The 18,064-nt window shown below is 42.1% G+C and overlaps 1 protein-coding gene across 1 annotated transcript in view; it reads left to right on the top strand.

Annotated features, from left to right (window-relative positions):
- macrod2 (mono-ADP ribosylhydrolase 2) overlaps positions 1 to 18,064 on the top strand; it is a 421,359-nt gene that overhangs the window by 120,818 nt on the left and 282,477 nt on the right. The window contains exon 4 of the mRNA XM_086258668.1: positions 20 to 49. Within this exon, the coding sequence (XP_086114794.1) occupies positions 20 to 49 (30 nt within the window). The remainder of the gene's footprint in view (positions 1 to 19; positions 50 to 18,064) is intronic.

Here is an 18,064-nt window from a genome sequence, read left to right on the forward strand (position 1 = left end):
TTTTTCCTTCTCTTTTCAGCAAACTCCAGTCTTCTGGGAGGAGGCGGAGGTGAGTGAACGCTTTTGTTTTTCACTATCGCGTCCCATTGATTGCTCCTATGGTAAAGCAATTAAAGTTGCACTTATCAGATCAGGCATTCAGCCCATCTGTTTCATTGAGTTCATGGCAGATTTCAGTGTCTACTTCAAGTGTCTGTGTTAAATGCGGCTGAATGTAAGGCCAAAATATTAGAGCGTGGTACAGGGCAACCTTGCGCTGTGCCACACTGAGAGATGGTCATTACTTTAGCAGCCTGCCGAAGGACATTATCATCAAGGCAATGCTGGAAATCTGAGGCAGCCGATTGTGGTGTGGGAACAATGGTTAGGGAGTGGAATGCTACCGCCCAATCACACGGTTCTTCCTTTGTAAAATTTGACTTATGCAGTGACATGATTGAAATAATCATTCTTTACTGCAGTGAGATGAGGTTTTGGGTAAAATGCACCAAGTTACACTGTTAATTTTTAGTCCCCAGGGAAATTTTTCATATGTAGGGATGGTATGACAATGAAATAAGGTCACTGCTTCAGACTTATATGTTTATCCAGCCACATTAACAGCCTTCAGTTGTATAGTCGGATCACGACTATGACAGTCTGCCTTAGCAGAACTATCTGTCTGATATAACTAATCAAAATACGTATTATAGATAAATTCTTCCCTGTGTTGTGTTTTATGAAGGTCTCTATCACAGCAAACATTTTATTTCTTACGCCACATTTTAATGCAACCATCAAACAGCATCTTCACTGTATCGTATATTGCCATTTTTCCCAATGTGTAGGTTTTTATAGCCTGTATCATTTCATTCCTGTGTTTTCTTTAGTGAGAAAAATGCAGTATTGTGGATGATTGGTTCATCTGCTTTCTTTCTGGGCAAAACTATATAGGTTTTATAGTTTTGTGTACCAAAAAGAAAGGCACATGCTGCACCTTGTGATTACGATGCTTCTGCATTTATTCAGTCATTAGGGTTTACCACCTGGCAAAGATGACTCATCAGAAGCAAAGGACGGGCAAAAAGGAAAATCAAAGCCACTCAACGGTTATATGCTCTGTGCACATGGTGTCCATTAGAGTGTACATTGAGCTGTTGAAATCTTATTCGCATTTAATCATGCAGCTTGGAGTGGCCCTTATCTCGTCTGATACATTTTTAAGACTGCAAACTTGCCGTGTAGAATCTCAATCCATCAGCAGCATGAAGAGGCCCTCAGCGCACAGCCATCTTAGGAATTTCTGTGATTGAGATCAGAGGGTCACAAACATGCTTCTCCATAACCAAGCCAGACCCTGTAAAGCAGGTATACTGTCCGCCTGAATGGTGTCTGTCTCCGCTGCGACTCGCGCTATCGATTTGCCGTGTCCAAAGAAACACAAGAAGCAATTCTCTTTGCTATTACATTTTCATTATTGTTATTTTGTGCCAGATTACCTTTTTACAGTTCTTTAAATCCCGGCCTTGGTGATTGATCCAGTTTCAACTAATATTAGCTCTGAGGATATTACAGATTGCTCTGTTTCATAACAGCAGCAGCGAAAAACGGAGGCGAATTGGAGGCTGTCAACATGAGAACGTGAGATCTTATGTGTCAGTTAATGTTGTACTTTGCAAGAAAACATTTTAGCTGATTGTAACCTGCAGCTGCGCTTATTAACTCCAGAGGAATTTCTAATTGTAGCAAGTGCCATTTTTTTGAGAGCAAAGCCTCTTTTCATTCCTAATTGACTTCCAGCGATGCTATTCCTAAGTTACTGGCACAGGATATGAGGTCGGTTAACTCAAAAATGACCATGAGGTGAACAACATGTATGTCATACGTCCTTTATGTGTATTTTTAAGAAGAGTAAAGGAAGAAGCCAATTTCCACTTTGCCACAATTTGCCACAGCGGGTAGTCTTTCTGTTCTTCTTTTTTTTTGGCCGTGGTAAACAACGATGACTATAACTAGAGAAAGATTACTATTATCTACCAGGGAGCTGAAATTGTTATTTTCCCCCTAAAACAAAGCACTACACCGTTTGTCTTTTATCTGCATGAGGCCAAGAGGGGTTTTATCTTCCAGTGTCTTTATCACTCGAAGGTGTCTGCTAAACCTGCAAAACTGTTCTCTCTGTTGTCACCCTGCTCTCCCTCTCCACCTCTATCTGCGGTTTGGCATGTGAAGACTTCCTGCCTGGTGGCGGCGAGGATCGATGTGGAGAGGAGATGTGCTCTCATATAGGGTCCTCCTTATCTCCCAGCTGTCTTCTCGGGGCTCTGCAGAGGGGTAGCTTCACAACAGGATGATCCATCATGCTGGCCTCACACACCTGAGCCATGTGTATGTAACTCTTAACAGTTCGGGAAGTAGGACTCTGAACAGCTCAGGAAAACTGGACATAGGCTTTACTTTATTTAAGTCAGTTTACCACCTAGGTGTACTTTGAGCACCCCTGGCTTTGCATGGTCTCTGTTATTTGGTCTCGTTTAGACGTCTTTTCACAGAAAAAGGTTTTACTTCTCTAGAATGCATCAGTTATTCAAGCGTGGCATGTGGTCACAGCAAAACAGAAACAGAGTTTTGCTGGTGATTGTTTTGTCGCAGTCAGAGTAATGTGAAAAGATGGAAATAAATGACAACAAAGCTCTTTCTGAGCCTTTTTCAATGCACAGGAACGCTGCATTATATTTCTTGCAATAGTTATACAGAGAAACGATTCATAAGAAAAGATTCTTACGCCCTGATGCTCTATTAAATCCTTAGAAATCACTGATGGGAATTTTCTCTGGGTTATGCCTCTTCAGTATTATGTACGCAATGGGGTTAACCAAAATAGCACTGTTATCTGCTTTAGACATGTTGGTCTCACTGGGATTTCAAACATACATAGAGGGAAATAACAATGATCTCTGATAATAGCATCCCAAATAGGGCCTCTGTGAATAGAGGGTAATTATGAATGGTACCAGGTTGCTCTTGTGATGTGTGTCACAGCATGGCTGGATGCTGGATGCTGTCCCAAAAGAATAGACCTAATGTAAACATCACATTGCCTATTTTGCCTTCCCCGTCCCTTTGTCTTTTTTTTATCCACACACACACAAACACAAGCATTCAAGTGCAAACAGGGCTATGCAATGATACCATGAAGCCCTGTGTAGCTGGAGCGGGGGAGCTTCACTTGCCTTTGATGTCTCCATCCAGGAGGGGAATTTGCTCATTAGCATTCTAACCAGAACCATTGCCCTTTTAGCACTAGGCTTTAACTAGACCACCCAAACAAATCGTTCTTCTCAGGTTGGACCTCCTTTCTGTGCTCCAGTCAAGCAGTGGGTCACTGGCATGGCTTGTTGTGTGTGTCTTGGCTTGGGCTAATTCAGCCACGACTGTGGTCACTCTCTCAACCCGTCCAGAATGACACAAAGATTCTTTAAAACAGGGCTAATAACATTAAAAAAGTCTGCATTTTAAGTGAGCCCTAAAACAAATATATATCAATGTCGACGTGGTTATCGACGATGCCTGCGCTACTCGTTACGCAAGAGCCGCGGGCCTTTAGCACTCTTCCTATCCTAAACGCTGGCATGAGTCATGGCAGGTATTAACACATTATAATAGATGAGAATAATTATGTTTGCTGTCGTGGTGGTGCTTACGTCCTTTGTCCTCTTCTGCAACTAAACATGTCATGGGATGCAGGCTCCCGAAGATATGACAAGGCAATCGCTTCTGCCTCTCCTCAGATGTGAAATGATGTGAAAACGCCTGCATGACGACCGCGCTTTACAAACACAGTTAACAGACGCAAAACAAAATGTTCCGAGCTCTGGCCTTTAAGTGAAATATGAGAAAAGATTGCTCATGGTGAAATTATCCGATCAGAAGCGCAGAGCATCATCATCAATACGGATGCACCAGCACTATGCTGTAAATGCAAGGCTGGCCATTATCGCAACACAACGGTTAAAAAAGACAAAACACGTGTTCAGTTTTAAGACATGTTTGAATAATCCTTTGCTGAGATTCCTAAGTGCTCCACTGTGCTTATCTTTATCTCCATTCTTTATGCAAAGAGCTCTGTTTTCTTTTCCTGTCACCTCCAGGTGAACCATTATCCTCTGTCTGGCTCTTACCCGGGGCTTGTTTATTGAGTCGATTGGAGGGGACCATGCAGGGCGCTGTGCGGTTGCAGGGGGAGGGGTATAGGTCGAGATATAGGGTGGTGTTGGGTGACGGTTTGGGCGAGATGACTTTCTGTCCCTTACACAGCTCCCTGGAAGCCCCCAGACTAATCGCTCAAAGATGACGTATTATTCTCATAACTCAAAGATTACACACTATGCTTGACTGATGGTCCTCAGTTCACAGATGGTAGTAACAGCCATTAGCATAACTTATGAGAGAGATAGCGTATTTCCCCATGGAGTAACCTAAATAATGTAAAATGATAAATTGAATGCAAAGATTCCTCAGTCAGTGGGGCACCCTTGGGATTTACTTATCTCCTCATATTTAGAGAAGAGTTAGTTACACTCTGATCTAGGCCTGCCCTGTATTCGTGCTGCAATATTCCATGTTCTTTTTTAAGCGTGTTCAAAACAGCAGTGATGTACTGTAACTGTATACTGTAGCACTCAGCAATTCTCTCTCTTTATCCGTGTAATTCAGTGACAGCAGCTCAGTAGGCTTGGGTCAGGACATGTGCATGCAAGTATGGGAGTGCCCTCTCACACTGGTTTTAGCCAGTCAGGCTGATTTGAATAATTGAATTAAAAAATATATTTGAATTGGCCCCATTCTTGCATAAGCAAGGAAAGTCATTTTGTAAATTGCACTTACTTAGTGAAATTATAAAGCAACTTAACTCTACAAATCTCAAGTGTAGTGAACTTTTAAGTGAGTGTATGCATTAAAACTGCACTGTGTGCTACCATTGAAGTGTTTCCTTGCCTTTATTAAATGTGTAGCACAGTGTAATGCAGGGGTTATATGCTATAAAGCCAGAACAATCTCCTCGTCTTACTGGAATCTAGATCCGTTTCCTTTTTTTTAAAATCAAAAGTGCTTTTAGTGTCTTGCAGCAAGATGATGAATTATTTGTGTTGTTTGCAACTGCATCTTCACCTAAAGCGTCTCAGCGCGTCAGTCATCATATTGAGTAATTATTGCGTGAGAAGCGTCCTCATGCCGCCAGATCATTTATGACAGAGGTGCTGTGATTTAGAGGGCGTTCCAGTGAAAGTAACAGGACAAGGTTATCTGCTGGACTGCAGTTTGCGATACCCAAATAGTGGTGAAGATAACATTGCCGTGTGAAAGCTTTCGCGTGCCATTTCTGTCTTCCCATGCCACCGCAGAGAACAGCCACGATGAACAACCCCCTCTCTTGCTCCTCATCCTCCAATCAGCAATGATGGATGGACTAATTGATGCAGAGTGATTGGGCCATTTATTTTATCCTACAACAGTGGGTTCCATATTTAGGATTAGCGCTGCATTATAATGGGAAGGGAAGAAGAAATGGCCGGCGAGCGAATGAATCCGAGGGGGGTAAAGAGGGACACTCTGAGGAACAGTTATAAAAAATGTAGAGACAAAAAGAGGAAGAGAGAAAACACTCATGCAGCTGTTACGAGCAGCGTTAACAGGACTGGTTAGTTGTGTAATGCTAAGCTTATGAGGCATAAGGGAGTGCTCCAGAGAGTTTATGGTGTGGTCAGTATCCACGAATAAGAGCGGGTGAGAGGGGCATATAGTTTCCACGTGTCCCGGTATCCCTCGCTCAGCCTATGAATCATTCATCTCTGTCCCCATGTATAAATCAAGCTGCCCGCTGTTGCCTGCGGCAGTCATGTCATTAGCTCGTTGATGGCATCGCTTGATCTCTGGCACTGCAGTGCAGGTGAGGGAAGGGGTCTAACTTTAAACAGCACACATAGCAGAAACATATCAAACTTTGTAGAGCTTTTGCTGGTGGCTGTGGTATAGTGAGCTTTATGGAGCCGTAAAGAAGCATGTTTCCTATGCATGTTTTCTTGAAACTGCTCTCACATCTGCCATCGGGGTGTAAAAATGATCTTTCAACACTGTAATTTGAATGTGCTTTTTGAGAGCACAAGGTTACTACAAGTCTGACTTTGTTGGCCTTTGAGAGTAAAGCAGAGAGAAAATTAGGTGTCTATGATGGAGACTTACACCAGAGGTTCTCTAAAACATGATCACCTATTTTCTATGTCATTTTCAGGCTGATCCAGAGTCTTACGTGGCCTTTTGCCACTAAAGAGTCATTTGAGGTGAAGAGCTTTACTTCTCTAGAATCTCATCCATCGCCTATTGAGCGAGAAGACTGAGAAACCCCGGAGCCTTATCGGTTTTAAATGCTAGCTCTGCCAGCCACAGAGTGCTGTTACACTTTGACTTACAATCATGGCAAAGTACGAAGTGCATAAAATGCATATAAGCAGTCCTCGCTTTTTTGAACAGTTGTGGTACATACCTTTTGGCGTCCACCTTTCTTTGCTATTGCACACATTTGAATGTTCCTACCTCTGAATCATTTTGTTGCAAATAAATATATGTGATATTACAGTCAGGGCCTCTGCTTCCCTCAGGGTTGCTGTTCTAAACATATTGGAACTGCTTGTTTTACTTCATGTTTCACCCTTGCAGCGTCTCTCTCTGCGTTTTGTGCTCTCTTGCTGTCTCTGAAAGGAGAGATATTTTGCACTCCCACAACATGTAGATTTCAGCTTCTCGGTAATTCACTTGCTTTTGTACAATAATGGATATTCAACCTCGTTTAAGAATCGTCCACCTTATTCTGTCGCCCCTCATTGAACACAACGTGAGAATATCTCCACAGGGCTCAAGGAGCAGGCAAGAAAGTGTCAATTTAGTTCTCTTCCACACTGCATCACACATGACCTCCCCACGTACCCCAAACGTCCCTTTTGTTCACCAGCATTTCTGGGTCACTTGTTAAGATTTTAGACAACTCAGTGCATTGCCAACCACAGTGTCAGAGCACATTTGTATCGTGCACAGGCTTTATAGTGGCCGTTTTGGGGGTGGATCCTGCACAAAATTAAAGGTGCTGTCTGTTTTTGCATACATGTGTCTGTGTGTATTACATATATGCCTCCTATTAACTGTGCACTGTCATGACAGTGGCTGTGAGTCTAAGTGGTACTATGGAAGCATTTGCTTGCATGATGGTATGTCTGTGTGCCTGCCTGAATTTAAACGCCAGTGTGCTTGTGTGTGTGTGTGTGTGTGTGTGTGTGTGTGTTGTGTGTGTGTGATCCTTACTCTGGCATAACTGGATGCTGAGTTGTCTTGTCAGTTGACTCAGTGGTCAGTTTTGGTCCTGCTGCCCCCAGCAACGCACTGTGGAGTGATGAGATCTGACAGACGGGAACAGTTCTTAGCAGGGCACTACCCCATCCCATAGTCCCGCCAATCATGGCAAGGCTATTACAAGGACATCAAGAGCTTAGACACACGCTCACAAGTGATTCAGCACTGGCTGACATGCCAATATACCAATCATATGAAACCCTGTCATTTTTGAAAACATTTACCCAGGATTGCATCCTGAGAAATATTTTGTTCCAATAACACAGAAGGGACAAAAGGGAAATAGATAGTTTGAAATATACGTTCAGGTATTTAAAAAAATCAGCCAAACACTGAGGCTCACTATAATATTAAAAAAGGTAAAAAATGAATTTGTGATGACTTTCTTTTAAAGTTTAACAATTAATGTTCTTAACATGGTGGTTCAATTTGTTTCCTGTACCCTTTATACTCTTTATATTGTATTTTTACTCTGCCTTTAAGCAGAGCCATTAGCTAACTCTCGAATAAGCTCACTCCTTGAGCCAGCCACAGTGAGCAGAATGATCTGTTTTAACTAAATGCTTAATTTAGCACATACTACACAGATTATTTAATAAAGTCAGCATGCTACCGGTGTGGCCCTGAAGTGGTCTGTGGTATAATTCTCCTTCAGCTTCCAGTTGCTGTTATTAACATGAGACCACACAATACTGATGGGAGGGAACCAAATAGGTGTGGTAGCTGGTACAATTACTAATCTGCATTCTGTGATGTTAATGTGCCATGTACTATTCTGCTATGTTAACTGTTGTTAGCTGCTGGACCAATTCCGTATGGGCTGATTTAGCAAAACGCACACGTGCAAACTGCACGTAGCCGAGGTTTGCATTTTGCCCCACAAATAAACATCCAAAGGCCTGACTGCTCCTGACTATAAAAGTGTACAGTTAGATTAAGGTGGTATATAGATATAAATCCATACACTGCACTGATAAAAATCGCAGCGGGAGTATTTAGGTGAGAATATCTAAATTCTGGCTGGTGGCTGATTAGTGGCACTGTTTTTTTACGCTATCTGTGCAGAAATTGACCCGCTACAGCCTCATGCCAACTAGTAACAAACTGTCAAGCTTTCTGCATCTCTCATGGGGCAGCCTAGTTAGCTGTGTCTGACAGGCCTCTTGCCTACAAGAAAGGTTTGAGTCCAGGGAGGGCAGAGCAAGCTCCAGAGGAAAACTGTCATCTTTTTTTTCAGACCACAGGGAAGAGGAGGAGTTTCTCTCTCCCTTCTTCTCTCTGTCTCTCTCTTTTTCACCCTCCCATCCTTCCCTCTGTATCAGCCTGTTCCCCTGGTGAAGATCTTCACTTTCCCACTGCCTGTTATGCTCCTCTTAGCCTGACTGTGCAGAATAAACAGATGGGTGTCAGAGGATGAAACACCAAGCTTCCCCGAGGAGCAGGGCCCACCGTTTTTTTAACCCACTCGCAGTTTTCTCCTGCAGGGCCGCAGCAGCCATCCCAGTATGCTAGCTGAGAGTGACACCAGGACAGGCAGTTAGACTGAGGTGAAAGACGCTCCATGTGTCCTTCTTAAGGGAAAGATGAGCGTTTATACCACGGGGATGATGCCCGCCACTCCACCTAATCCTCTTTTCCCAGACACTTCATTATCACCTGCATTCTGCAGCTACAGTATGTGTGTGCTGGCAGATCTCTGAGGAAAGCTACAGAAGCTCGCGTAAAAGTGCAGTGTGAGGAAGGAGCACTGAAAAAGCGAGAGAAAGATGAGGAGGATGGCGGTATGAAGAATGACAGTGGATACGCAGAGTAAAAGGTGTGGTGGAGGTGGAGAACAGATGTCAGACATAGTGGGTGGTAGTGAGAGGTAAACAGTCGGCTTAATGTCTTCTCATTTTCTCTCCACATATATCCATATATATATGTATATGTATATATTTTTTTCCCCCTCATTTCAGAAGCCAGCAGGATGCCAAACTGTCACCCCATCAAACACATCACTTTATCAATTAAAGTGAATAAACCATTAGTGGATTTAGCTAAACAGCTAATTAATAAGCATTTTTGTAGGGTTTAAAATTGACAAATTACATAAAAGTAACAAATTGAACTAAACGATCACATGTATTCTAGGAGAAGATGTTAGATAGGACTTGATTTTTCAATGTATACAGACCAATTAATACCAGTATATTTGTTGTTTTCTGTGTCGGGCATGAGCAGAGACGTCTGCTGGGAAGAAGATTAATTTCTGAGTGGGAGAGTGCAGCAAAGCTATTTGAGCCCACTGAAACATGTTGGCTCTCTACTGTGAGACTCGCATTAGCACATGCCATAATTGATGGAGGAGCATACTTAGCAGTAATAATGGGCATGGGCTTTATAGGGGGTGGTATCAAGACATTATTTTCAGAAAGCTCTAATTAAGCTTTTTTGCTGTGGCTTTGGTGCAGCAGCGACTGTCCAATGTCATCGGGAATGCTTTCTCTGATAAACACGCCGCTTGCCAATCGGTTTGTTCTGGGCCTCCAATGTGCAGGGAAAATAAACAAGTTCATCAAACAGTGCGAGACAGCGCTCCTCTCCACTGACTCTAGTCCTGGCCCTGATGAAACGGCAATCAGCTCAGTGCCATTGGGAGCCATTGTGTTTACAGTCAGTGGGTGGATAGACTGCTGCTAGCTGGGGGAGATTAGACCTTTGAGACCAGCTGGGACATTCCCACCACCGTGCAACTCCACCTGTGAAATTGCAAACGAGACCACGTCCCTCCCCTCGACCTCCGTGGCTGGTTGAGTGATCAGCACGACACTGACACTTTGCGAGGTTGGTCACTCAAATTAAAGTGAGACACGAGAGCGTGTGACTGTTTTGATGGTGGAGGCGCATGAAAGCAGACACAGCTGTAGGTCAAGATGTGGGTGGGAAGCGACACAGTTGACTTTGTTATCACGGTGTCGTCGTTTTTTCGCAGGCCGCGTTCTACATAAACAGGGTAAACCTGAAGGAAATCCAGCAGGATAGAGGGTAGATGTGAGCCTCAGCTGACAGCCCCTGGAACGTGTTTCTCCCCCTTGGTGGGGCAGCGTAGAAAACCTCACCAAGCGTGACAATAACAGAATGCCAAAACACGGATTGGGCCAAATGAGCTGTGAATGCAAACAAAGTAGCGAATTTGTTCTGTGGCATTTGGGGTAGACACGTGTCCCCTCAGCATGTTAAATACTGCACCCAGTCTAACTGACAGACAGGAAGGCGGTGAAAAATGAAGAATAATTAAGGAAAGACGGAGGAAGAGACAGAAAATGAAGAAAGGCAAACAAAGCAGCAGTGATAAAGCCATGTCTCACACGGTTATTGATGTATATATATACGTTCTTATTCTAGGATTGCTGCGTTTCTGCAGCTATGCTGTTTCTTTGGATCCCACCAGAGATTTGTCATGCCTTATGGTAAATTTACTGAAGCATAAGCTGAAGCGCTGGAGTACTTGTTCTGTTTTGTTATCCACTGAGAATTTCTTGGTCTGTATATGACTTCATATTACCTTATGAATATTGATATCCTGTAATTTGTGTCTGGCTTACGTTCGGATGCTTCTTTGTGCTTTATGTGTAAAAAATACGCACACACACACACTGACTCTATAATCCTGAGTCTGGCTCAGCTGTTAAATGTTTTATTTACTGAGCCTTGATGAGATAAGAGCCGGGTGTTTTGGAATGTCTGTCTGAGGACATCTCTGTGTGTGTACGCTTCTTTTAAGTGCTGATTGGTCATTTGGCATCCGTCCCTCAACACCAAAATGGACTCTTGGAGCAACTCATGAAGGCTATAAACATAAGCAGCTGATAGCGGGGCTATCTGAAAGAGGGGGGAGAAAAATAATAATCTTGATAATACACATTTATTTTGAATCGTTCTGCGGGGATATTCAACAAATGCATTTTAGACTTTTAAGGGTGTTGCTGATTAGCGAGGAGCTTAACGGTTTGTGGGGAGAGATTGTTGCATATATTTCAGTTTTTCAATCGCTCTCTCTTTCTACATGTAATACTGAGGCAGGCCAGTTAAGGAATCAAAAGAGCCTAACTGCACGGAAAATGGATCTGTGCTGGGTGGCTTGTTAATTCCCTGGTGTGCCTCCTGAGGTGAATCGCTGTCGATGCGGACGTTGTCTTTGATCATTCACAAAGCATGTCGTAGCAAGGTCTGCACAGGCACCCAACAGATGGTCATTAAATCGTGCGTTATATTTTACTGGAGCTTTTTTTACATTCCTGCAAGATCTCTGGGCTTTTATTGCTGCTGTTTAAGATGGCCAGCATGCTGATTGTAAACAAGCTGAGACTTTTTTTTTGCGAGTATGCCAATAGAGCCAACAACAATGTGCATGCAGACCTTGCATAATTCTCACTCAGAACGTCCACTGCTTACAGAGACATAACCATTAGACAGGATTAGCCTTTAAATTTTTATTGATTATAGGATGTACTTTAAAAAAAAAGTGTTTAAGGTGTAAATAGTGTAAAATGGTATGCGGCCTGCTCTGAAGAAGCTCACTGTTTTTAGATGCCAACAAACCCTAACAGAACCTTGCTCACCAGCTGAGCAATAATGATGACCTCTGAACTCCAGTCAGCTGTGCTTCAGCAGCTCGCCTAAGTGTCAGTAAGCATCACGGAGACAGTAATCCCTAATTACCTCTGTATGATTGGCTACTGACCAGAAATGGAAATCCACCTTAATGATGTATGTCATCTAGCTGGCATTTAAATTGCTGACTTCCACCAGCTACCGCAGTAAAGCGAGAAACAAATGTTCAAATCTCTTCAAGGTGACTCTGGTCTGGACCTGTGCATACAGAAGCAGAAAGCTTGAGAACGAAACTGCGAAACTATAGGAGGTAATGGAAAAAGAAAATGTTGAAGAAGTTGTATGTAATGCAACTTAATCTGCAAACCTAGCCAGCGGTTTTGTGGTTTAGCAAGGCTTCACCGGTTACTGGATCCAACTTGGTGCTGCCTTTGTTTTTCACCGCGTTTCTTTAACACACGATATGCTGTATGTCTCAGCATGCACTATAAGAATGTTATGCAAAAGCAGATATTAGAATTAAATAATTCGGTGTTTAAAGTATCTGTTTTTGGCTTGCTGTAACTGTGGTTTATGCCCATCTGTTTATATTTTTGCACATCCACATTCAGATCCAAGTGCAACACCCTCCTTTAACCTGCTTGAGCTTGAATATATATTCATTTGCATTAAATGCAATTCTATTTCAGTTCAAACTGTTGCAAATGAACTCTTTTGAACACCCATGCAAACTCCTACATAAGCCCACGTTCTTTATTCATTATTTTGTCATGTGAATTTTGCTGCACCATATAGCCTTTCCAGATCTTTTCATATTAGCAGGCAAAATGAGGGACAAAGGCTATGTGTTATGTTAGTATGGAGGCCAAAGTTCCTGACAGGGCAATTTGCTGTCTTTTCTTTTTGGTGAGGGGAGACAATAGACAGCGGTAGGCTCATTCGGGTTCCCTGTGTGCTGCAGTGTGAAAGCAGCTTGGCTTTTTGCCCCTAGGGTCAGTGCAGGGATCTCAAACACCACGACTGATGAGCACTAATCGGGCCTCCTCGGCAAACACAAGCCTTTCTCTGTAACCTTCAAGCCGTGAAACACAATTTCCAGAGGCAGCGGGGAGTCCGGGGGACCACGAAGTCAACAAGCAAATTGGGGGAGTGGTTGCAGAGCACACACAACACACAGTCAGTACATCTGTTTTCAATATAGCAGCCTGATAAGACCCTGCTTTCAGAAGTAATCCGAATTAAAAATGTAACAACATTTATTTGCCTATATTTCACATTTTAATATAGAAGATGTTTGTGAAAACAACCTTGTTGTAAATAACTTTTTATGTTGTTTGACAATACTGATGTAACATTTATTGATCGTACCAATTAGCAGTTTATAAAAGTGGTTGCTACATAGGATGAACGGTCTCATGAGATCCGGTGCACCAGACCTATAATGAATTATAAATCTAATTTTAGTTCCCCAATGTTTTTAGATTTATAATTCATCCCTCCGGTAATGTTGAAGCTGTGCTTGTGTTCGAGCTTTATTGCGATACTTTATCTTATACATTGACACGTCTGCTGGTTGTCTATGTAAATAAGAGCAGACAGACTTAAGAAACTAATAAAAAAGTCTTGTAAATAACATAAACTAAAACACCCAAAAGGATCATTACATTGTAATTTGAAAACATGCAATAATACTTGCATATTTATTGACCTTCCTTTGAAGAAGCATTAATTTGAAGTGTTTCATCTTTTACATATGAACTGTTTTGATGACAGCGTAGCGTTGACCTCCTTATTTGACAGATGTAACCACCCATACACGAGCAGCATTCCTTTCATTGCAGCAACGACTGGAGCTGATTAAAGAATTGAAATGGTCCATTTAACCCCTAACACAGGCAAGACCTACCTGTGTGATGGTACCATTACTTTGCAGTAATTCCTGCAGGCGGCAGCTTGAATTGATCCCCCCTCAGCCATCAGGAAGTTTTAGTGCTGCTATGTGTGTGCTCAAAGCCCAGTTTAATAAAGCTAGCTGGTCATGAGCAGTTAAACCAGAGGAGAACAATAAATAAACAGACTCGCTCTGTCCTCATCTACTCTACCACCACTTTCTTCTGCACCACTTCAGCCACATGGCGTAAGTGCTGCATGCAGAGAGGTCAGCATGTGGGCATGGCTGGCTTCTATCTGGGTCCGGCACTGACCCTCTTAGTGCCATTATTAGACCAGCACATCTGGGTGAGGGTTTTATTATATATTTATAATATATATATATATATATATATATATATATATATATATATATATATATATATATATATATATATATATATAGTAAACTCTAAATAGTGTACTTTATGGGAAATCAGTGTTTTTATTATGTATAAACATGGTGATAGGAATGTGTTATGAGACTGCTGCCACAACACAGGCCATCGGTGGGGCAGATTGATGTTGAGGGGCCTGGCCGATGGAGATAGAGTTTATCTGCTGCAGTCTGGGATATGAAATCTAATCACATGAGTGCCAGGTGAGGAAGAGCAGCCGCAGATGAGCCACTAACGCACACCATCACACTTGTATTCAACAAATGGCAAGGAATTTCTCTCTGCTGGGTTGAGACAGGCGATAAGCTTCAGACAAGAACGCTCTCGCTCCACAGATCTGTCTCTCAGAGGAAGAGGAAGTGAATGAAAGAGGATGGCATTAGAGAGAGAAGAGGGAAAAAAGGTTAGCTATGGAAAACGTAAAAAAAAATCCCGAAAAAACTCTCAAAATACCCGGCAGCCAAAAATAACATACCACCTTGGCATATTTTTTGTTAATTGTACTCTTCACAATATGATCTGGTTTTTCTATTTTTGTTTGATTGTAGTCAATAAAGGGCTTAAAATCAACAAGTTTACATTAATAATGGATTGTTGTTTCTCTCAATACATCCTCCAAACCCATATAAAGCCCTTTATACAAAAGCATTAAACCAAGCTTTACTCACAGCCCCAGGCTTCTGCGCCTAGGTGGTTTGTGTTGCACTCTTTACCTGCACTTCAGCTGTATTGATGCCACAGGTATGATTTCAGTGCTGTTTGAAGCTGCATCCACACAGAGAACGATTTGTTGTTCGTGCATTACATTGAAGCTGAATCTGAGTGCCTAGGTATCCCTACAGTATATTTACTACCCTGTGACACACAGGCTTCTCGCATGACATCACGTTGCTCGAGAGTTGTCCACCATGTTGGATGTGACACAACCATTGATTCCCAGGGAAAAAGGTACATCCCCTGATTGGCTGATGAGTGGTTCCTGCAGGCTGTTGGCTATTGCTAGAGCCTGCAGCGCCAGAAACCTCTTTGGGCTTGCTTTGCTTGCTAGCAGATTGCTGTGATTGGCTGTAGTTTGCATGGAACATGCCAGCTTGTCTGCTAACAAGCAGGTTAGTGATTAGTAAAACTTCAGAAAGTGTGATACAAACCACAAACGGACAGTGTTCGCCTTCAAAGTAAAAGTTGCCTCAGCGCTGCATTTTAAAAGGTATCTTTGGTCACACTTTTTACAGTTTCATGGCCACTTGGAGAGCAGTTGGTAAGTGTTTGCAGACAAGTTGGCAATTTGCTGTTGACCAAAGCAGCTGTTTGGGGAATTTACCTTTTTATTTGTAATGATTGGTGTTTCTCAGGGGCTTACTGATTGATCTCAATGCCTGTGTGACTTGAGCTTTAGTCACCAGCAGTCCTGCACTGGGACCTACCTACTTCATGTTAACAGTGTTGATGAAGTTGATGAATGTTATTGACTTTTGATGTTGTTTGCTTGCCATGTTGCTGCTGATCTCTTCTGTTTGGATGCAGAGTAAGCTCTCCATAGTTTGAGCCACTTTTATATCATTTTTAAAAAATAGGACCCCTATTTCAACCTGTGTGTATGTTTTTTTTGTCTTGTTTTTTTTTTTTATCTCCTGCATTCTTTCCTACATCTTTATATCAGGGCTCTTTGGTATCTTAACTTAGACACTCTTAAGTTACTGACTATAGCCCAAAGTCCCACATAAGACATAAAATATGCTTCTGTCTAAATGAATTGCTTGGATTTATGACATAAGGTGATATGAGTACCGTACATATACAAGTTTATGTTCTTCCATGAATATGCTTTCCCGTGTGTCTGCGTTTTTATGTATCCATCCATCCATTTATTTTCTACCACTTATCCAATTCATGGTTGCATTGGAGATGGAGGCTCTCCCAAGACATCACAGGGCAAGAGGTGGGGTACAGCCTGGACAGTTTGCCAGTCAACACATAGAGACAGATGACCATTTACGGTCACATTCACGCCCAAATTAGAATCACTGGTTATCTAACAAGCATTTCTTCACACTGTGGGAGGAACACAGAATAGCCTCAGCCGGTTGGTGGATTCGAGCCCAGGACCTACCATTTGTTAAATTTGATAAAATGCCGTTTTCCTTTGAAGACTTCAATTCTTATTGCTACTAACTGCTATGTTGTGCAGGTAACAGACCAACACATGTCTCGAGTGGTACACATGGAGCTACCTGCTGCTCTAGTGAAGCTTCACCAGCATGTACTCAGTTTTAAACTTTGGTCTTTGTTTGGATTCTTAAATCTTTGAAACTTGGTTTATTTTTGAACATATAGTGTACCTGCACTTACAAGTTTGATAGTGAGCCCTGAAAGGAATCAGCAACTTGGTACTTTCTGTGTTTTACTTGGTGTAACAGGCAGGAAGTAAAATGCTTTTGAGTGAGGGTCACACAGTGTGCTACACATGGCTATGGCACACTGCGCTGAGATTTTTACTGACTTTTATGTACCACATAATAAATACTTTTTTTTTAAAATAAGACATATGTGGATATATGTGGTAAATGAAATAAACTCAATGTCAAGATCAGGAGAATCATGAGGGAAGGATTATTTTTCCATGTTATCTTTTCTCACATGTAGCACAGGGGGTGCAGATGCACTCTTCCTTGGTATTAGGAACGTATGTGAATAGTCAGCTAGATGATTAAACTCAGTGCCCTTGCTAGTCCACCTGAAACGCTCGTAGGCGTAGGTTAAACAAATTATTCATATTTTAATAATGTACAACTCAAAGGATGTTATGTAGCCACCTGCCCTTGGTTGGGGCAGCAGCTCAGGCAGACGGCGGCACACACTATCTCTATCTATCTCTACGTCTCAGCAATTCTAGCCTGAAAAACAGTTTTATGCATGTTGTGTCACAGTGAATTGACATAGAAGCACTTGAACAAGGCCGTACTTAACTATATGCTATGCATTCATTCAGCTTCAGGTTAATCTGCAGGGAACCTGGTGATAGCACTGCTAACATTAGCCATTCTCTTTAGATAAATATGACGCATTTCAGCTGTATTTGAAATACGATTTGATTATTTAAAATGTGGTTCATTGTTTTCAATGGCTCCTAAATACAAATACGCTGTTTAACCTCATCCATCGGCTTGAGCTCAGTCGGGAGTCTTTTTCCCCTCCTTAATTGACTAATAAATGATGCTAGCATCAGTAATTGCTATAGTTACAAAGGGCTGAACCAAGAGAGATGATGCATTCATTGTAAATGCCGCCATCATCATTATTAATACTATGGATGTTTACACGTGGGGGAAACAGGTTTAAAAAAATGTTCAACACCAGAAACTCCACTTTGCCGTGTGGCTATTAGGGCCCCAAAATGTTATGAAACAAACTCCTATTACTCATTGAGCGGCAGGATAATCATTTTGACAGGACTTTTAGATGGAACGGGCAAAGAGAGAAAATTACAAATCGGAGGGAGAGAATCAGCAAATGGGAGATGTCCTCTTTGCCTTTAAGTTCTCCCTCAGTCTGAGACGGGTAATGGGTGCGCAGTGTTTATCCTTTATGAAATACATGTCACAGATGTCACAAAAAGAAAAATATTTAATATTTAGATTTTTTTAAAATGCAATCTCAAGCTAAAATGGGAGTTTCACTCTCTGAGTTGCGATGTATTATCCTTTATATGCAGTCTTCTGCCCAGTTTCTCATCTCCTGGTCAGAAGAATCTTATAACG

The sequence above is a fragment of the Aulonocara sp. 'chitande type north' Nkhata Bay genome, linkage group LG13 (genome assembly GCF_057382095.1).
Source record: "Aulonocara sp. 'chitande type north' Nkhata Bay isolate Kocher_YH1m ecotype deep benthic linkage group LG13, A_spYH_male_GT1.1, whole genome shotgun sequence".
Taxonomy (NCBI): Eukaryota; Metazoa; Chordata; class Actinopteri; order Cichliformes; family Cichlidae; genus Aulonocara; species Aulonocara sp. 'chitande type north' Nkhata Bay.